This window comes from Anomaloglossus baeobatrachus, chromosome 1 (assembly GCF_048569485.1).
Source record: "Anomaloglossus baeobatrachus isolate aAnoBae1 chromosome 1, aAnoBae1.hap1, whole genome shotgun sequence".
Classification (NCBI taxonomy): Eukaryota; Metazoa; Chordata; class Amphibia; order Anura; family Aromobatidae; genus Anomaloglossus; species Anomaloglossus baeobatrachus.
In genome coordinates this window covers 574,855,900-574,878,543 of record NC_134353.1, presented here as the reverse complement: position 1 = coordinate 574,878,543, position 22,644 = coordinate 574,855,900, and the positions used below count along the sequence as shown (strand labels likewise).

General features: G+C 40.9%; 1 protein-coding gene across 1 annotated transcript in view; it reads left to right on the top strand.

Moving 5' to 3' along the window:
• Positions 1–22,644, top strand: part of SLC1A1 (solute carrier family 1 member 1) — a 129,442-nt gene that overhangs the window by 84,927 nt on the left and 21,871 nt on the right. The window contains exons 5-11 of the mRNA XM_075317591.1: positions 7,645–7,687; positions 10,211–10,315; positions 11,428–11,612; positions 13,412–13,519; positions 13,755–13,877; positions 15,942–16,136; positions 16,493–16,627. Coding sequence (XP_075173706.1) covers positions 7,645–7,687; positions 10,211–10,315; positions 11,428–11,612; positions 13,412–13,519; positions 13,755–13,877; positions 15,942–16,136; positions 16,493–16,627 — 894 coding nt within the window. The remainder of the gene's footprint in view (positions 1–7,644; positions 7,688–10,210; positions 10,316–11,427; positions 11,613–13,411; positions 13,520–13,754; positions 13,878–15,941; positions 16,137–16,492; positions 16,628–22,644) is intronic.

The window sequence follows — 22,644 nt, the reverse complement described above, 5'->3', positions numbered from 1 at the left end:
TTCATCTCCAAATTTTGGATAGCGTTTTGTAAAAAAACTAGGGATCTGTTTGTCATTTTCCTTTGCTTATCACACTGAAAACAAAGGTTAGACTGAGAGGACAAATCAGTCATTAGAGCAAATTTTAAGATGTTTCATTATGACTCAGCAGGAGGACTGGTCCTCATATTTATATCTTCCCAAGTTCGCCAAGTCACGTCAATCAGTCCACTTGTACTTCGCCTTTCTATTGTAATTATGGTTTCCATCCTCATTTTGGTGAATTTTCTAGAATGAGTTCCATGTTTCCTGTAGTAGAGATTGCCATACAGAAAATTGGGGATGTCTTGAAAGAGGTTCAAAAAAATATTGTGGTGTCTCAACTTCATCAAAAACAGAATGCTGATAAGATGCATTTGGTAGGTTCCGTCTTCAAAGTAGGAGATAAAGTTTTGTTATCTTCTAAAAATATTAAATTTTGTTGCCTGACCTTTGACTTTGTTTGACCGACCCTTTGCCTTGTCCCTCTGTTCTGATCCGCTGTATAATTGGTGGAGGAAGGTTGAACTAGATGGACTTAGGTCTTTTTTCAACCTATGTAACTATGCATCCTCCAGGTATTCTGACTTCTGACCGTGACCTGACTAGGCATCTGCCTATCCCCTTAATCTTCATGTGCTCTCCTGGTGCCTGCCCTAGAACATTTGACTATCCTGCCTCACAACTTGTCAATGTAGTGATCATTTATCGGCTGTGTATAGCGATGTTACCTTTTATTGTAATCCTACCTCTGCTGATAAGAAGAATGGCTGAAAAGTGTTCCTGAGAGCACCAGAAATATTGCTCTAAAAATGCTTTAATGGCCAATTTGAAAATTGTAAGTTGTATAATGTTGTTAATTAATAAAGATCGTGATATGAAATAAAAATGCCAAAAAATGAATGAATAGTGTATATATTTTAAGGCCCTATTAGCTATTAGTGCTTTATGTCAGAAACCTACCTCCACTCGTATGAATATTAAAACTCCATGTACATACACATTAGGTAGCTTATAGACTCATACTCTAGTTCAGCTCACCAGTTGCCCTATGCACATAAATGCTTTGTTGAGAGTTCATGTGCTTTCAATAAGAGAAGCGAAAGACACTGCCAGAGACCTCAAACGACTTGCTGTTGTCAAAAAACTCTGCTAGTCACATGAAGTTTTTCAAGCAGAGGGTTTTTTATGTGGTTTTTGAACTAGATTTGGCTCAGAATCCACATCAAAGTGTATTCCACACAAATTGAAGTGTTTTTATGTGGATTTTGAAGCACATGCACTTCCAATCCTTGTGAAAAGACTTAAGCGGGCTTTACACGCAACGACATCGCTAATGAGATGTCGTTGGGGTCACGGAATTCGTGACGCACATCCGGCCTCCTAAGCGACGTCGTTGCGTGTGAAATCAAAATTAATCAGCAAATCATTGATTGGTCGTTCTAATCCCGATTATAGTTGCTGTTGCAGGACGCAGGTTGTTCGTCGTTTATGCGGCAGCACACATTGCTGTGTGACACCTCAGGAACGAGGAACATCACCGTACCTGCGGCCGCCCGCAATGAGGAAGGAAGGAGGTGGGCGGGATGTTCCGTCTGCTCATCTTCACCCCTCCGCTTTTATTGGGCGGCCGCTGTGACGCCGCACGAACTGCCCCCTTAGAAAGGAGGCGGTTTGCCAGCCACAGCGACGTCTCTAGGCAGGTAAGTATGTGTGACGGATGCAATGTTGTGCACCACGGGCAGCGATTTGCCTGTGACGCACAACCGACGGGGGCGGGTGCGATCAGCAGCAACATCGCTAGCAATGTCTCTGTGTGTGAAGCCCACTTTAGTGTGAACATATTCTTATAGTATGTACACATGATATCTTTTTCTGGCGCTCGGTAACCTGCCTAAAATAGCACTTAATAAATTGTAAAGAGAACAACGATATTTATAAACTGTAAAAAAAATGAACATATGCATTAAAATGTAAAATCTATTTGCTGCGCACATGTTCAGTCTTTTGAGCTTCTTTTAACCACTCCATTTTTTCCAAATACATGAAGTGGTTAAATAGTGACCTGACTATTCTGTAGGTGGGGTTCGGTTTACATAAAAAAGTTATACAAAATGATGGCAATAAAGAACACCAAAAGCGCACAAACAAATGCCTGAAAGTACAGTTTAAAAGATGCTTCAGGAGAGAACAACACTGGTGTGTCTGAAGTTTCTTCTTTTAAGAACTCGGCAGGCACGCCTTTGTCTAAAAAATGTCGCGTGTACATATCCTTGGAGTTTTTAACATGGGTTTTAGAGCAGATTCTGCTCATATCTGAAAAGCACTAAAGATACTCTTTGAATATGTAAGGGGTGGGCAGACCCCTTACAAGGAAGCACAGGTTTTCTCTGAAGTGGTTAATGCTGTCCCCATAGAAACTGTAGAGGAGGGAGGAGGAGCAGGCAGCTTAGGGGGAAAGGAAGTGTGTGCTGAAGGCAGTTGTGTCCGGGACGGGAGAGAAGAAACAGCCAGGGGCAGAGTGTGGAGCTGAGTGGGCAGAAAGAAAGAAAGAAAGAAGGGAGCTGGAAGAACAGGGAAGCCGGAGAGAAAAGGAGCGGGCGGAACCTCATAGTGCGAAGCAGTCCCGGTGTGGGTCCGGGCTGTGGATAGCCAGAAGTGGGAGCCGGGCGAAGAGGAGTAGTCAGGCAAGTCACCCACTTGAGGGGACGCTAGAGCAGGCTTTCCCTCAGCTAAAGGAAGCGCCACAGCACTGTGTTTTGTTACTGCCAAGTGTGGAGAATTGCGAAGAATAAAACATGTTTGTTATTTGCATTGAACCATGCCTGAAGAGTATTTGTGCGCCGGACGACATCTGCACCACCACACTCTGCCCCACCAAGACATCTCCCGTCCCGATAGTGACGGCGGAGCCAGGGGTAAGCCTGACAGAAGGGGCCACGACTACAAGCCCAGAGGCGCCCCTGGCACCCCGTTACAAATATACATTCTATTTATTACAAAGTTAAATGCTCTTATAAGACACAATGTGGGGGGTTCCCACTTTTTTTGCATTTTCAATTAAAATGCAATGGAAGTTTATTCAGAGTATTCACAATTGTTTTTTTATGTGGATTTTGGAGCCGAATTAGCAGATTTCCTTAAAAAATCCACCCAAAAACTGCTTCAAATGTATATTTTTGGGGAATGTGCACATGGAGTCTTTTTGCTGAGTTTTGGGAGCGAAAAATCCAAGTTTTTCATGAGTTTTGAGGTTTTTTTGAGGTGGATTTTGAGAGTTTCCATTCAGCCTCTATTTCAAAAATAAGCATGTGCCACATACTCTAAGATTTACTTAATCTATTTTTTTATTTCAGTGGGAAATCCACATAGCTTTCAATTACTTTTTCTTGCAAGATTTTGAAAACCGTGCCATGGAAAAAAAATAAGTAATACATCAATTCTTTGATGTGGGTTTCTCTTGGAATATGCACCAAATGTGACACTGAAGCCAACTAGTTATAAAAAAAAATATGTGAGGAAATAAACGGTTGAAAAAAAAACACATGAAAACGGCGACACAAATCTTGTCAGAACTGAAAACCTCATAAAAAAAATAGATGATTTTTTAAATTTGATTACTCTTGAAAACCATATTGTAAGCACACCCTTACAATGCTAGTGTGTGTTCTAGTGTGCGATACTGGCACTATGATTCTTTACATACCTGTAGTGTAGACCAAAAGGGGCGGGGCCTCAGCCAACAAAGCTTATACCAGGTCACATGGGTATGAACTCACACAGGTAATGCAAGAGACAAAGTGAATCGTTTGTATAATACTTCTGCTAATTCTAAAAGGGTTAGGGGATAACTATAAATATATTATCTGGTCAGTGCAACTGTCACTCAACAAGCAGCTAATTTTATAAACTTTACTTTTTTGGATTTCAAAACCTAAACATCCGAGCTGACCACTACAGGTATGTAGAGAATCAACCTGATAGTGCCAGTATAGCACTGGCTTTAGGTTATATACGAAAATCCTGGTGATTGGTTCCCTTTAAGCCGGGGTCACACTAGTGTATAACATTGGATGTAATAATGACACTCAAGCTCTACTGCGAGTGTGAACTGATTGTTCTCTACTTTTCTCGGATTCTCTCTCATGTGAAAATCAGAGCACAGGTGCGGAGAAGAGGGAGAGATTAATTTCTCCATCTTCTCCATTGTCTGTCTTGGTGTATATCACATTGCATTCCGATGTCATCAGTGCAGCCCGATGTTTCACACGCTCCCATAGACTTGTATGGATGATTGTCATCTGAGATACGCTGCCAATAACGGCATGCAGCGATGTTTTTTCTTGTGCTGAACTGGCATGAGAAACAAATGCTGATAAGCAGTGCCCAATTGTCTAAATTTAAGCGAGTGCTATAGAATAACACATCAGATAGCACTCGTCTGATTTCTACACAAATGTTAACGAAACCTTACTGCAGAATCAGCAGAAACAAAGGCAGCAAGATGACATGTAATTTGTACACTTTCATAATACACTTTTTCCTATTATCAATATGAATACTAAAGTTATTTACATGAATAATAAAGCTGTGGCCAGACATTTTTCTTGGTATTATAGGCAATGTCCAACTTAAATTACCTTTACTAGGGAAACGGGTACATTGTGCCATAAATTCGGTGTACTCATTTATCATATCTCTAGAATTTATCTCTACAATCAAGAGATATGACTAATCTTAGAGATAACAGTTGCTGAATAACAGAGAAAGCTAGTGTCACTAAAATTCTGTTTACATTAGCCGACCAAGGGCACTAAATGATCAGCTACTTGTTTGCCTTTTGGTGGTCGTTTCATTGCCTGTTCACACATGCAGACCGCGCTTCAGATGCACACTGAATGATCAGTGTTTATAAGTTGTCATTGTTCTCGGCAGCAAAAATCCTGTTTATCCTAGATATTGTGCTGCCGAGAAAGATGATCTTTTGTGCATCCTGTTTAAACCATGCGGTTATCATGAAAAACAAGCGTTCCTACTAATTACGCTCTTTGACAATAATTACTCAGTGTAAATATCCATTAAGCAACTGCAGAAAAACAAGGTGTTGCAATTAATTACCATGTTTCCCCGAAAATAAGACCTACACCGAAAATAATTCCTAGCATGATTTGACAAGATTTTCAGAATATGCTTGAAATATAACCCCTACTCCAAAAATAAGCCCCATTTACAGACATAAGGGACAGTCAAACTGGGCAAATTTTAGGGGCCCTCAGCGTTTCTATAATGAGGTTAACAACTGCTTAAGGACCTTTGGTGAATTCAGTCATGTGACCATGATGTCACCAAAGGACCCTTAATTGCAGGAGTGTGCAATTAGAGAGAAGAGAAGACCGGCTGATATGTACGTGGATACACGTGTGTGTGTGTGTGTGTGTGTGTGTGTGTGTGTGTGTGTGTGTATAGACGTGTTACACACAGGGGTTTGGAGAGTTATGTTGATGTTCCAGAATATAATATGATTATATTTTGATAAATGTTAATTTTTTGTTGAAAAATAAATGGGAATTGTTCAAGGAAAAAAAATTCCCTTGAAAATAAGCCGTAGCCAACTTACGGAGCAAACGATAATATAAGACCCTGTCTTATTTTCGGAGAAACGCGGTAGTAGTAAAAGGAATGTTTCATCACAAAGTGACCTATTTGTTAACTCCAATTTTTCTGTTAATTGTATTTTTGAAAACATTTTGATAATATTTTTAAGTTGCCATACTACCTGTATTTAAAAAAAAATAAAATAAATCAGGAGTCTTCCAATGTTTTCATAGTCCACTAAACCTAATATTAGACGCATACTTCTTATTCTGTTCAGCAGGCACATGCACAAAGGCAGAAATTGTCTGTTTCTGTTTTGTCCACTTCTATAGGAGCGTTTTCTGGACAAAAGTCTTTGTGAGGAGGGAAGCTGTGACCATCACTTATTATTGTTAATGATGGATCCTGAGTTATCTGTTATATTTAGGCTTTTTTTTTATCTGTCATTATAATCCTATCTGTATTAATGATTGCTGAACATTATCTGTACAGAACAGGAATTATTGTCCATTGTCAACATGGCAGCACTTTTATTTTTCAGATCGTGAATTTTAATTTGAAAAATATACATTATTATTAAAAAAAAAAAAGAATACATTTAACAATATGTTGTTTCCTGATGACACAATCCCTAGCATCATATATTCAATAGTACAAACATAAAATAGGTTTTGCTAATTATTATGCAGATGGAACTAGATGCACTAGTGTATGTGGAGTATCTATTTTCTGAGAGTCGTAAAGTGTTATTCCCATTTCCAAGATCCTATCCCTATATGTAGTAGGTCTAAGGCCTAAGACACACGGCATGGAAATCGGACCGAGTGGAATGCGATAAAATATCGCATTTCACTCGGACCAATACTAGCCTATGTGTCATCACCCATGAGCGATTCTTTTCTCGGCCCCAATCGGTCCGAGAAAACAATCGCAGCATGCTGCGATTGTAATACGAGACTCTTTCTCTCGCACCCATTCAAGTCTATGAGGCGAGAGAAAGATTGCGAGTGCAGGACGGGAATGGCAATAGCCGGCTACGGAGGAGAGAGTGAGATAAATCCCTCCCTCTCCTCTGTGACGGCGCGCCCCTCCTCAGTGCCGGCCCGCTCATCCTCAGAGCCGGCCCGCCCCCCGCATCTGAGGTCCAACTGCATGATCGGACCTCAGTTGCAGTGACACTCGCATGGCACTTGGCTCCCGCTGTGCTGCCAGCGTGAGCCGAGTGTCATGCGAGGATCACATTAGTCCCCGTGTGGCCCTGGCCTCATAATAATAATAATAACTAGCGAATGCCTCCAATTAAAAATGTAGTACAGTTCTCCTTATTAACTTTGTCTCTTACCTCATGTGCAGAGCATTGCAGCAGCTTCGGTTTCCATGGTTATGATTACATATTGTAGTAACAGTTAGTTGCTTGTGGTCATAATCATGGATATCTAAGCTACTTTAATACCCTGCACATGGGATAATAGCTAATAGCTAATCAGAAGAATTATACTACATTTCTATTTGGAGGTATTTGATGATAATAATAATAATAATAATATTATTATTATTATTACACCTACTACATATTGGGATAGGATCTGGGAGATGGGAATAATCCTTAAACCTTTGGATTAGAAGTAGCACTTGTTATTATAGTCCCTGAGGGAAAAATATCTTTAATGTTTGGAATTTCTTTTGTCTAGATTTTGTAAGATAAGATAGTATTAAATAATGCCTCATTCCGATGGGCTCGATTTTAGTCAGTGATCATTGTTAGGTGATATGCAAATTCAAACAAGATATTATCATTAATATCGTTAATAGTAGCAGATGTAGACTGGAGATGGGTTGTTGACTGCGGGAGTAATTCTAGCATATTGTTTGGGTTTATGGCACCATTTTGAGATGGACCTATGTGCTTTTTCAACCTTACTAAGCTACAATACCAGAACAAGTGTAGACATATCCATATTGTTTGTTTATTAATAAGTCATTATTATCTTTGTGAATGTCACTTTTAATTGAGCATTCATTTAACCTTAGGAATATGTTCCCAGAAAATCTTGTCCAGGCATGCTTCCAGCAGGTAAGACAATGCCCTGCATTTACTGCCTATCAGAGCTGTATAGTCATTTGTTATTGGCTGGAAAGCGTATGTTACTATTTTAGAAGATTTTGTTTATACCATGTCATGTTGTTGGTGAACATAATGTTTTGAGAAAAAACTTCATAATCTAACCTGGGGGTCACTTTCCATTTCTGTCTTGTAGTTTTCTTTCTGTTTTTTTCCACTATAGCATTGAAAATGGTCACACGGTTCATGATTCTTGTGCAAAGGCAAAAGTCGCCTTTATTTTGTGTTAACCTTTTTTGCAAATATTGAGCACAAACAGTTATAATTCTTCTCAAAATGTTGCAAAAATTGCATAAAGAAAATCCAGGTGCGACAGCAGTACATTTGAGAATTTTTGTGACTTTTTGAAAAAATCATTTTGAAATCGTAAAATCCCACATTGGAGAACATAAAAAAACACAAGCAAACTCATATAAAAGTGACTTTAAAAAAATATGCAAGTTAGAAGAAATATGTAGAGCAAATGAAAAACAGGGAAAAAAAAAACGCACCAAAAACTAGAATGAAAAGGCCCAAATGCAATAACAAATCGGGTCCAAATTGTGCAACATTAAAAGTAAAAATATATTCAGAGTAGAGATGAGCAAATTGATTCATAAGTAATCAAATTCATTACATATTTATCCCAAATGTTAGATTATGGGGAATCTGAATTGTCCTGGAGCTGGTTCATAAGAATTGAGCAAAACAGCTAAGATATACGAAAATGACATTAACTAGTCAAAGGCCCTCCCCTAACTCCTTACGTCACTGCAGCTCTTTGGTCCTCCACGGGGATCCCTTCACTTCTTCTTGCTCTAAGGCATCATCTTCCCTCACATGACTGCATGATTCTCAGTGCTGGAAAAACTGAAGGGACCCATACATAAGGGGTGCTGTCACAGAGACCCATACATAAGGGGTGCTGTCACAGAGACCCATACATAAGGGGTGCTGTCACAGAGACCCATACATAAGGGGTGCTGTCACAGAGACCCATACATAAGGGGTGCTGTCACAGAGACCCATACATAAGGGGTGCTGTCACAGAGACCCATACATAAGGGGTGCTGTCACAGAGACCCATACATAAGGGGTGCTGTCACAGAGACCCATACATAAGGGGTGCTGTCACAGAGACCCATACATAAGGGGTGCTGTCACAGAGACCCATACATAAGGGGTGCTGTCACAGAGACCCATACATAAGGGGTGCTGTCACAGAGACCCATACATAAGGGGTGCTGTCACAGAGACCCATACATAAGGGGTGCTGTTGCAGAGGCAGTTTAAGGAGTCAGGTGAGGGTCTGAAATTAGTACGTATTTACTGTTAGTTTATTCTTAACCCCTTTGGTCCCATCTGTTTATTGTCTTTAGAGACCTATCGTTCAGTTATCAATTGCAAAGATAACTCCTTTAATTAGAAGCACTGCAATGACGTAGAATTCATGTGGGAAATGATCCCGTAGCAAAGACTTTGCAGATTGAATTTGAAATGTTTAGAATTATTAATGTAATGTTTGTAAATAGAGATAATAGAAAGAAAAGGCTAGGCACTGCAAGCCCAGGTGTGTACTCACAAGTCTGTAGTTTTCCCTTGGATCACAGATCTCCAGCCGACCCCTGTGGTGCTCTGCCAAAGTGCAGGAATCCAATGTGAACTTCAGATGAGAAGGAATGGCGGCAACTCACTGGTGGATATTAACGGCAAATTTATTGCACAATCTGCGGCATTGTTACAGCATAATCGGGGAGGGGGGAGTGCAGGGGCGCCGGACGACGGCCGTTTCGCACCGTAACAGGTGCTTCCACAGGTCCCTGAGTTCTGGCGCTCTATGTAAACCACTCGAGCGACCATCGCTGTACAAGGCCCTGTGCGAGCCGCTTGCAGTGTTTGAATGGCTCACACTGTGGGTAAAATAACTGTTATCGGATGTAGTGTGTACAAAAAAAAAAAGCAGAAGTGTGCTGTTTATGGCTGGCTGTATGTGGACGGAGAACCGCACTGCCCAATTAGTAACTTCCAATGAGGTTCAGGTCACTTTCAGAACAGAACTTTATCTAAAGTCCAGCTGAACCCGCAGAACCTGAACTTCAATGGGTCCGCTCAGCTTTACTTGGAATCCTTTCTGCATGGCAAATAGCCAGATATTAATTTGAATCATCACTTTCATGCATGAGATATGTAGTCAAGCAGTGATAATCTCCTGCTGAAAAAAACACTGATTTTACTAAAACTACAACACACAGCTTAATAAGTAACACATATCTGGAATCAGGCTCTATGTGCCTACAAATTGCTGCTTTCAGATTAAATAACAAAAACCTGCTGGCAGATTCCCTTTAATAAGAGTTCAACCACAGCCACAGGTCAGTCTAATTGTATCAGAATCAGCCGTGTTATGTCAGCTTGCTCAAAGACAACTGTTTATACGTTAGTGGCTTTTTATTATACATTTGAAGAGCCAAAGACAAAGGATATTTTCTATTACAGTACAAGACCAAGCGTGAAGAGCTAAAACCATCAAAAGAACCTGACAAGAACAGCACTATTGAGAAGAATGATACCTTCAATCTGTTTTTGACAGAAGATCAGGAGGTAATATGAAGTTTCTATTATAATGTTTCATATTTATGTCATGGATGTCTAGCTGAATTTAATAATATTAAACCAGTTAGTATATGGAAGGATCCTTTTTTTCATACTTACATGATATATTATTAATTGTAATACATCTTTTAAATAAAATTCAGAATATATTGCTGAAGTTTAAGGGAAAAAAACATTGTCATTGTGAATAAAGCATCTATAGTATTAAAATTTGCTGTATATTCCATGGTAGCTCTTGGGTGTATATAGTATAAATCATAATAAAAAAAAAAAAAAGTAGGATTTATAAAGATACGTTTTGTAGAAGATGATTGGAGCTGACCATGAGGTAGTAGAGATTGAAGGGTGCTTTACACGCTGCGGCATCACTAGCGATAGCTAGCGATGTCGAGCGCGATAGCACCCGCCCCCGTCGCTCGTGCGACATTTTGTGCTCACTGCTGTAGTGAACATTACTGTTACAGCAGCGTCACATGCACATACCTTGTCAGCGACATCGCTGTGACCGCCGAACAATCCCTTCTTCAAATGGGAGGTGCGTTCGGCATCACAGCGACGTCACTGCGGCGTCACTAAGCGGCCGGCCAATAGCAGAGGAGGGGCGGAGATTAGCGGCCGGAACATGCCGCCCACCTCCTTCCTTCCTCATTGCCGGTGGACGCAGGTAAGGAGATGTTCGTTGTTCCTGCGGTGTCACACATAGCAAAGTGTGATGCCACAGGAACGACTAACAACATCGTACCTGTGGCAGCAGCGATATTAAGGAAAGGAGCGACGTGTCAACGAGCACCGTTTTTGAACAATTTTGCGATCATTGATAGTCGCTCCTTGGTGTCACACGGTGCGATGTCGCTACCAGCGCCGGATGTGCCTCACTAACGACGTGACACTGAAGATATATCGTTACCAATATCGCAGTGTGTAAAGCACCCTTAAGAGTTGTTCCTGTACCATACAGTTAAAAATGCAATATACAGGAGGGGAATGTGGAAGAAAGCATATATGAATAGGTGAGGTGAAGCATGTATTTGTATATTTGTTGAGAATTATAACAGGTGGTCTTATACATTTTTAAGTTGGGATTGTTTTTGCCTTTGCAGAACAAAACAAAGGAATACAAAATTGTTGGTCTATACACTGATGGAGTCAATGTCTTGGGGCTCATCGTTTTTTGTCTCGTATTTGGAGTTGTCATTGGGAAGATGGGAGAAAAGGGCCAAGTTTTGGTGGATTTTTTCAATGCACTAAATGACGCAACGATGCAAATAGTCCAGATCATCATGTGGTAAGTGATGGCTAAAATACATTTTATGTTTTAAATCAATAGTCTTAGAACAGTATGTCAGCGGTATAGTAGTTTTGTCCCAGAATCTTTTGAGTAGTTATGTTAAACTAAAAAAAAATCATTATTAACTCTGCCAGGAAAAATGAAAGAAGGTGAAGTAAATCTTCATTCATAAAGTTCAAAGGGCAGGGAGCACAGAGGCAAATCTAGGTTTTACTGCACCTGAGGCAAAAATTCAGTTCTCCTATACACAGCTTAAGTGGTTTGAGTAACTGTCAGATGATCACTCATATGCCGATTTCCATGCTTACAGTCATGTGCCAACTATCTGTTCTTTGTTCAGTAAAATACTACAGTCCCTGCTTCATTGAGAGAAGCAGGAAGAGGAGCCAGTTGGCATATGACCATGAGTACGAAGCTCATGATGACTGCTGGAATCTGCAAGCATTGCTGAATCTTGACAGTGAGTATAATATGCACTGTTAGGATCTGCAATGCTACAGTACTTCATTTTATAATTAATGCTCCTAACATAAATAAAGGTGTACTATTAACTTGTCAGACAGCTCAATACTTTATTAACAGAGCCATGTATTTTGTTATCTGACTAGTTATGGATTTCTACATGTGTACATGATGAACAGAAAGAGGAGAAAAGATCCAAGGACTTGAGAACCCAAATTTTTAAAAAATATCCACAATCTTAATGTTACAAGTCCATCTCCAGAGTTCTTGATGTTCCTTTGTCCATAGTGCACAACATAATCAAGTGCCCATGGCACTGTAGCTAATCTCCCTGGACGTGGATGCTGTGTAACATTGTTGAAAGGTTGCAACACAGGGTAGTCTGGATGGTGGATAAGCAGCCGCAATCAAGTTTCAACGAAATTCAAGTTGTCCTGCAGGTTCTGGGAGCATTAGTGTCAGCGCAAACTATCCAGCAACATTTAAATGAAATTAAACACTATGGCAGGAGACCTAGGAGGACCCCACTGCTAACACAGAGACATAAAGCTAGACTGCAGTTTGCCAGCATGTATTACTGCTGGGATGAGCCATCCTTCAAATATGGGAGACCTGGAGCAGTCTGCAAAAAAAGATTGGTCAAAAATTCCAGTTGACAAGTGTAAGAAGCTTGGTACTGGTTATAGGACCCGATTGATTGCAGTAACTTATTACAAAGGATGGGCAACCAAATATTAAGCTGAGGGTGCCAACAATTTTGTCTGGCCCATTTTTGGAGTTTTGTGTGAAATTATGTTTAATCTACCTTTTTTTTCCTCTATTTTTTGTGTTGTTCCAATACACACAAAGGAATTGAATGTGTGTAACAAATCATGTGCAATTGCAATAATTTTCTGGGAAAAATATTTCATTTTCTGGAACAATTTTAAGTGTGCCAACACTTTCGGCCATGACTGTATATCATATCTCTATAATACTAGATATGAACTGATTCACAGAACATTGGTCCAGTGTCAAGGTCAGTATTCCGTAGCGTCTTGACATGAGCCCAGCGAATCACCTATCTGACATCATCCAGGCTCTTTTTTTGATTACACATCATGGTTGCGACATAATTAACACACAATGTCATGCCAGACTAATCAAAATGCTGGAATATAAGAGATGGATCGCAGGCCGCTCTCATCCAGTGGACATGGAATATTGACCTGGTTGCTAACCAGGGTCCTGTAAATGTATTTGTCCTTCTCTAATAGAATAATATATGCCCACTAGTTTACATCAGATGGTCATTGTTACTACAAGTATAATTTTTTTTCTTTGATACATTTTAGGTACATGCCCCTTGGTATCTTGTTTTTGATAGCAGGGAAGATAATTGAAGTTAACGATTGGGAGATTTTCCGCAAGCTTGGTCTTTATATGGCAACAGTGCTCAGCGGGTATGTTTGTTTATGACACGAACATTATCATTGTTCTGATGATGGTAAAAAAGAAAAATACCGTACTTTTAAAATAGCATGTATACCAAATGCAATAGCAAATAGTACCGTTAAAATGTATTCTTCTGCCCAAACATTATTTTAATAGACACCTAACTTACTTTAAGTTTTGATGATGGCTAAAATGACTTTTTATAGAAGCAGGTTGACAATTATTTTGTATATTTTCTTACAGACTTGCCATTCATTCCATTATAGTGTTGCCACTTATTTATTTAATAATAGTGCGGAAAAATCCTTTCCGTTTTGCAATGGGTATGGCACAAGCTCTTCTTACAGCACTTATGATATCATCAAGGTAAGTCAATATTTTATTTTATCATATGTTCAATTTAAGATTTTATCTCTTTTTTTTTTTGTTTTTTTTGCTTTACACATCATAAAAAAGACACTAGTAAGAATGTATCAATTACTTCATGACACTACTATGGCATAGAAAAGTTACAATATCAAGCACTACAACTTGTGACTTTTCACATCTCTCACCACCTCACCGCTAAAGTGGCAATAACGGTGGGCAAAGTTTAGCAAGAGGAGGCACAGCCTTGATTAACCAACAGATTTACCATCAGCTATGCCAGCATGTGATGGTTAAGCTCTAATTTCTGATGCAAGTACAACCAAAGACGTGCCAAAATATTGAGAGGTGTGCGCATCTTGAATTATATAGTGCATTGTATTCCACCACAGTTTAATCCTGGCGTTAAAAATAAATATATCCAAGCATGTAACAAAATAAAGAATCGTAGCATACAGGTCAAAAGCAGATACAATAAAGCAGTGCAAAAAGTATACGTTACATATGAAGCCTCACCTGTCAGAGCAGGATGTTGCAGGACCCACAACAGTTGTGGGCATCTAGGCAAAATTCTAAGGCTGGTTTCACACATCCGTTTTTCGCCGTCAGGCACGATCTGGCGAAAACACTGATGCGACAGATCCGGTGAAAAAACGAATCCATTGCATCATTTTTTCCATGCGTTCCTTCCATTTTTTGACGGATCTGTTGTGATACTGAGCATGCTCAGTTCAAAAAACTGGATCCGTCGTTGGATTCCGTCATATGCCGTATGATGACAGATCCGGCGCCCATAGGCTTCCATTATGCAACATGCGGGACGGTGCCGGATTTGGTGTGGTCTGGTTTTTTGCCAGAGACAAAAAACGTTGCATTCTTTGTCCTTTCTGGCAGCCAAAAGAAGAAATTTCGCCGGATCTGGTGGACGCCGCATGCAACACAAGGCCATCCAACACAATCCGGCACTAATACAAGTCGTCAATGGGGAATAAAACGGATCCAGCGCCGGATCCGTTTTTTTCACATTTCGCTGGATTGTGCAAGACGGCAAAAACCGGATGTGTGAAAGCAGCCTAAGTTATCCCCATTTATCTCTTGTGTCTCTTGAATCCATCGTAACATTACAATATACAGTAATTGAATTTTATTGCTAAACTAAAAATGCGTGCAGACAGAGAAAAACCTGTGTAATATATTATAAATTATGTCCAATCTGCCTGACATTCTGGGAAGCTTCCTCACCAGTGAAGCCCACCTCAAAGTGCGGAAATGATTGCATTAAAGCAAAAAGCATCACAAGTCAACTGAGAGATAGTTTAAGGCTATGTGCACACACTGAGTATTTGGTGCAGAAATTTTCTGCACCAAAACTGTATTTTCTGCTGAAAAATGCACCAAAAACACCGTGCGTTATTGCCATGCGTTTATTATAATGAAGTCAATGGGTGGAAGGCCTGAAAAACACAGGAAAAAACACACCAGAAATTAACATGTTGCGGATTATTTTCTGCACCAAATCTGCAATGAAAAAAATAAGTGCACAACACTTTAGAATTTTCATTGACTTTACTGGCATAAGGATAGGCATGCAGTTTTGTGACAAAACTGCACCAAAAAACACGTAAAAAAAATGCACTGTGTGCACATGGTCTTACATGTCCTAAATATACAAAAATCGGAAGCAATATAAAAATATCAGCACAAGATAAGAGAAGTTAAATATTTGACATTATGCACCATTTTATGTAAATTTTAAGTCCCAAATGGTAAGAGAAATATGATTCTGCCCCATCAATACCTTTAGTGACCCTAATCATCTTTCAAATCACCATAGAATAGATCATTGCGGGCTGTCTATAGCCTACTATGCTGCAAACCATGTTAAAAAGTAATGTTCTATAAAATGATGGCCATCTGTTGGTACATTTTTGTTCTTTTTTCAAGAATGAGGCAGAAAATCATGTGCTGTATGAGAAGATTACTAGTCTGATGTCCACATTGTCTCCGTTTTTCCGCAGCCAGACTCAGTCAGGTCTTATAATGTCATGTGTTAATGATTTTCAGCTCAGCGACTTTACCAGTAACTTTCCGCTGTGCTGAGGAGAAGAACCGGGTGGACAAACGGATAACAAGATTTGTTCTACCAGTGGGAGCCACTATCAACATGGACGGCACAGCTCTCTATGAGGCAGTGGCTGCAGTGTTCATAGCGCAGCTGAACGACATGAACCTGGATGTTGGTCAGATTGTCACAATCAGGTATAGTGTGCTAGTCACAGCAATGGCTGCAGTGTTATTTCATGGAAAGGCTTTAGCGTTTCTTATCATTAGCACTAAAACAGTGTTCTTGACAATTTTATCTTTTTTTACACATCATTTTATTATAATTTCTTGTTTTATATTGTTTTATTTCTTGTTTTATATTGTTAACAGAATACCCATGAGTAAAAGATTTGTGCCAAGTTTGGAAGTTATTCCCTTCTCCTAGGTAGGGGATAAAGTCCTGATCACTGTTGTTGAACCCTGCTATGGATAAGGAGATAACTACCAAACTGGGCACACACCCTTTTCATGAGATTTGCAGGATTACTTACCACTTTTACACTTTTTTATAGTGTGACAGCTACTGCGGCCAGTGTAGGAGCTGCTGGGGTACCTCAGGCCGGCCTGGTTACCATGGTGATCGTTTTAAGTGCTGTGGGGCTTCCAGCAGAGGATGTCACCCTTATCATCGCTGTTGACTGGCTTCTGTAAGTGCATAGCTAAGCATGGTATAATAGTTTATACTTTGTACACTGTAACAAACGCCATCTGGCTTTACAGATGGTTTAACTCTTTCTCCATCCATTTTTGTGCTTTTGGGGGAGGGGGGTTGCCCCTTTTTCCAAAAGCCATAACTTTTTTTTCAGTTGACAAGCTTGTGAGGGCTTGTTTTTTACAGTATGAGATGTAGTTTTGAGTGACACCATTCATTTTAACATATACAGTGCTTGCGAAAGTATTTGGGCCCCCTTGAATTTTTCAACCTATTCCCACATTTCAGGCTTCAAACATAAAGATAAAAATTGTAATGTTATGGTGAAGAATCAACAAGTGGGACACAATTGTGAAGTTGAACAAAATTAATCGCTTATTTTAAACGTTTGTAAAAAATAAGAAACTGAAAATTGAGGTGTGCGATATTATTCGACCCCTTTACTTTCAGTGCAGCAATCTAACTCTAGAAGTTCATTGAGGATCTCTGAATGATCCAATGTTGTCCTAAATGACTGATGATGATAAATATAAGCCACCTGTGTGTAATCAAGTCTCCGTATAAATGCACCTGCTCTGTGATAGTCTCAGTGTTCTGTTTAAAGCACAGAGAGCATCATGAAGACCAAGGAACACAACAGGCAGGTCCGTGATACTGTTGTGGAGAAGTTTAATGCTGGATTTAGTTCCAAAAAGATTTTCAAAACTTTAAATATCCCAAGGAGCACTGTGCAAGCGATCATATTGAAATGGAAGGAGTATCTTACCACTGCAAATCTACCAAGACCCGGCCTTCCCTCAAAAATTTCATCTCAAACAAGGAGAAGACTGATCAGAGATGCAGCCAATAGGCCCATAATCACTCTGGATGAACTGCAGAGATCTACAGCTGAGGTGGGAGAGTGTGTCCATAGGACACTGCACAAATCTGGCCTTTATGGAAGAGTAGCAAGAAGAAAGCCATTTCTCAAAGATATCCATAAAAAGCGTTGTTTAACATTTGCCACAAGCCACCTGGGAGACACACCAAACATGTGGAAGAAGGTGCTCTGGTCAGATGACACCAAAATCAAACTTTTTGGGCACAATGCCAGCATCATGTTTTGGGCCTGCTTTTCTTCAGCAGGGACAGAGAAGATGGTTAAAATTGATGGGAAGATGGATGGAGCCAAATACCGGACCATTCTTGAAGAAAACCTGTTGGAGTCTGCAAAAGACCTGAGACTGGGACGGAGATTTGTCTTTCAACAAAACAATGATCCAAAACATAAAGCAAAATCTACAATGGAATGGTTCACAAATAAACGTATCCAGGTGTTAGAATGGCCAAGTCAAAGTCCAGAACTGACTCCAATCCAGAATCTGTGGAAAGAGCTGAAAACTGCTGTTCACAAATGCTCTCCATGCAACCTCACTAAGCTCGAGCTGTTTGTTACTGCATCCTGGCCAGTGCAGAAATAAATGCACCCTCTGGCAGACGTGACGCTGAGTGTTAACAAAAGGAATGCATCCAAAACGCATGTATTTTGGATGCATTTTGCATGCATTTTTGTCAGTGCGGTCCCCCATCTCTGCTACATGCCCTCTGACAGCAAACACAGACAGAGCCGGTCAATGAGAATGAACTCGGATGAACTTCACCCGACTTCATTGTCATCCCGCGGCTCTGTCTCTGTGTGCTGTAATGAACTCAGATGAACCTCCGAGGTTAGTGCCAGGACACAGGAGTCCGCAGCAGTTTCACCCGATTTCACTGACATTGCGCGTCTCTGTCTCTGTGAAGGACTCACCTGTGATAGCAAATCCCCTGAGTGACTGCAGTGAGCCACGCGATCAGCTGTGCTTTCACTCAGGTTACTCACGGCCACAGCTGCAGTCCTCCACTTGAGAGCGGTGGCCGCGAGTAACCTCAGTGACAGCACAGCTGATCACGCAACTCACTTCAGTTGCTGCGTGGAGGTCGGTGTTCTACTGCCGCTCCTGTCAGCTTCCGATGTAGCAGAGCTGAAAGCGTCGTGGGATCTTTGCATGGATTACGTCGGACCTGGAGGTGTTTTTGAGGGGTTAATAAAGTGGTGAAAGAGGGTGTTTTTTTGTCTTTCATTACTCATTACAAATAAAAGATTTTTTGGATGTGTGTGTTTATTTTCTTTAACTTACAGGTTAATCATGGAAGGTATCTCGGGGAGACACCTGCCATTATTAACCTAGGACTTAGTGGCAGCTATGGGCTGCTGCCATTAACTCCTTATTACCCCGTTTGCCAACGCACCAGGGCAATTCGGGATGAGCCGGGTAGAGTCCCGGGACTGTCGCATCTAATGGATGCGTCAATCCCGGGCGGCTGCTGGCTGATATTTTTAGGCTGGGGGGCTCCCCATAATGTAGGGCTCCCCATCCTGAGAATACTAGCCTTCAGCCATGTGGCTTTACCTTGTCTGGTATCAAAATTTGGGGAGACCGCACGCCGTTTTTTAAATTATTTATTTATTATACTACACAACATAGACCTACCCACCAGCGGCTGTGATTAGTTACAGTGAGACAGCTGTCCTTCAGCGTGGGGGCGTGTCTGACTGCAACCAATCATAGGCGCTGGTGGGCGGGGGAAGCAGTGAATACGAGATGGAATAATGAGCGGCCGGCTTTTCAAAAGAGGAGAAGCCGTCAGAGCAGTGTGACAGCTGTGCAGCGCCGCATCGGTGATTGGTGAGTATGGGAGAGGGGAGGAGAGAGGTGGGGAGACCGACCTACAGAGAGAGATAGAGACCAAGAGAGATAGACAGACCGACAGAGAGAGAGAGAGAGCGAGACCAACATCGACAAAGAGGTAGGGAGAGAGACCGACAGAGAGAGGGAGAGAAAGGCCAGAAATGAATTCACATCTCATCTGAGCATGCTCAGATTAAAAAAGCGGATCCATCACTGGAATGTGTTTTATTGCCGGATGACGATGGATCTGGCGACCATAGGCTTCCATTATACAACATGACGGACGGCTCCGGTTCCAGCGTGGTCCGATTTTTTGCCAGAGACAAAAAACATTGCATGCTGCGTCCTTTCCGGCAGCAGGACGAAGAAATTTCGCCGGATGCGGCGGACGCGGCATGCAACGTAAGGCCATCTGGCACAATCCGGCGCTAATACAAGTCAATGAGGAATAAAATGGATCCGGCCTATGCAGTTTGCTTTAATACATGGATATATGTCCGATTTTAATCTGAGTTAATGCAAGTCTATGGGTCCGTGAAAAAATTAGACAGCATTCCAATGCCTCTCATGTGCTATCTTTTTGTTGGAATGATAGGAGTTTGAGATCACTTAATTTTACATGTGGGAAAAACTGATGAAAAATTGATCGTAAAAACTGACACACTGATAAGATAAAAATTTGAACAAAAACAATAATGAAACTCAGACTGTTGGTTTTTTTTTGCATTCCAGAACACTGATGGAAAAATAATGAAACTCAGACTGTTTTTTTGCCTACCAAAACAATCACTGACGTCTGAATGAGTCCTTAGGCTATGTGCCCACGCTGTGGAAAATTAGTGGAATTTGCCGCGATTTTTTCGCGGAAGTTCCGTGGATGTTTCAAAAATCCGCAGTACCGCTGAGCGAGTCACCAGCCATTTCTATGGCATTTTGGAACTGCTGTGCCCATACTGCGGGGTTTTTTTCGCAGCAGAAATAATGCGGATTTCTCTGCGGAAAAATCTTCAGCATGTCAATTATTCCTGCGGATTTTTCCGCAGGATCCCATACTTACCTGCCTTGATAGCAGACACCAGAGTCACTTCTTCCGGTGCAGAGGAGCGCAGTGGAGCCAAGAGCAGGAGGTGGGTTGAGGCCTGCACGAGCCCTGGTCATGTGACAGCCGGTGCAAGTTCAGGCCCGCCCACCTTCTGCACAGTGCAGACAGACATGGCCGGAAAGTGAAGTGCTGCGTGATGGAGGTAAGTATGAACTCCCCGATCACGCAGCACTTGTTCTGCATTGAGAATGCAGTGCCAAAGCCATGGTACTGTATCCTCAATGCAGAATGACCGCAGCATATCCGCAAGACATTCCGCAATACATCCGCAGCTGCGGATTTCTGGGCGCTCCTGTGGAATGTCCTGCAGATATATCCGCAGGACACTTTTCCCGTGGGCACATGGCCTTACACTGTGGCCAATATTAATGGGTTTGGGCGACTATATGCAGGGGTCTAATGCAGGGGTCTCAAACTCGGCTGGGTGTATGGGCCGCACAGAGGAAAAAAAATAATTTGGGGGGGCCGCATTCTTTGCAGGACAAAGTGACATTTTTATTGGTACCATATATATTTATATATTTATTTTTACACACCTTGGGATCACTGATTTTGAACATTTTCCTTTGTTCATTATAGCAAACGATTTTTTTCGGGTGTATGTGTTTATTTACTTTCACTTACAGGTTAATCATTGGGGGTGTCTCATAACGCCTGCCATGATTAACCTAGGACTTAGTGGCAGCTATGGACTGCCATTAACTCCTTATTACCCCGATTGCCACTGCACCAGGGCAATTCGGGATGAGACGGGTAGAGTCCCGGGACTGTCGCATCTAATGGATGCGGCAATTCCGGGCGGCTGCTGGCTGATATTGTTAGGCTGGGGGGCTCCCCATAACGTGAAGCTCCCAATCCTGAGAACACCAGCCTTCAGCCGTGTGGCTTTACCCTGGTGGTATCCAAATTGGGGGGGACCGCACGTCGTTTTTTTTTTAATTAATTAATTATTTTTTTTACTTCTTGATATAGACACGCCCACCGGCGGCTGTGATTGGTTGCAGTGAGACAGCTGTCACTCAGCGTGGGGGCATGTCTGACTGCAACCAATCATAGGCGCCTGGATGAGCTTGGGGATTTTTTGCGTTGCAAGCTGTCGTCTTCATTGATACCATTTTGAGTACATACGACACTATGGTCACTATTTAATGCATCTTTGGGGCCAGTCATTGCAGTATTTAAATGGTTACAGCGAAACAATCAAAGCTAGCTCAATTCCGGAGGTAACATAGCCAGCACCCGCCATCTGCATGTGACGTACATGTTTCTCCCATGTCAGGAAGGGGTTAATGCCAATCAGTCAAGGATTGCAACAGAAACACAGTAGAAATTATCTGAAAACAGTTGTGCTTCCCTGGCAACTAGTCAGATATTATTGACTAACATGCCAAATAATGTACATAACTTAGCATAGGAGATAATGGAGATAATGTACATAACTAAGGTGAGATATGTGAAGAAGGCATTTCTTAAGTTAATTGTTAAATGTTACATCCTTGACCTGTAGCTTGCAGATGATGCGTTATCACACAATTTATATAGCCCGGCTTATTACAGTCATTGTGAATTGCACACAATATAATTACTAAAGATAAAAAAGGTCAGAGATGCATCAATATAAGCTCCCATTACATTTCTTCACAGCGTAAAATATTTATGTTTATGGTGGAGAACAGCAGATGCAACATTAATATTTAAGGGTTGCAACGTCAGTAGAATTAAGGGGCTATGGTCACAATAATAATGCTACATGTTTAATATGTTTTTATTTAGCAACTTGTGTCTATGTATACAGTACATCATTCTGCACAGTCATACTTGCTGCATGGGGAACATTAAATGGGTTATCTCAAGTTCATAAATGGGTAAAATTGTAAAGTGCTTTCAAAAAGAAAAAAACATTGCCATTTATTAAAAAATAATTTCTGTTCTTACACTGCAGAATTATTAGGCAAGTTGCATTTTAGAGGATTTTTTTTTTTATTACTGATCAACAACTATGTTCTCAATCAACCCAAAAAAAACCTCATAAATATCAAAGCTTAATATTTTTGAAAGTTGGAGTGGGGTTTCTTTGGCTATCTTAGGAGGATATCTGTTTGTGCATGTAACTATTACTGTGCAGAATTATTAGGCAACTTAATAAAAACCAAATATATTCCCATCTCACTTGTTTATTTTCACCAGGTAAACCAATAT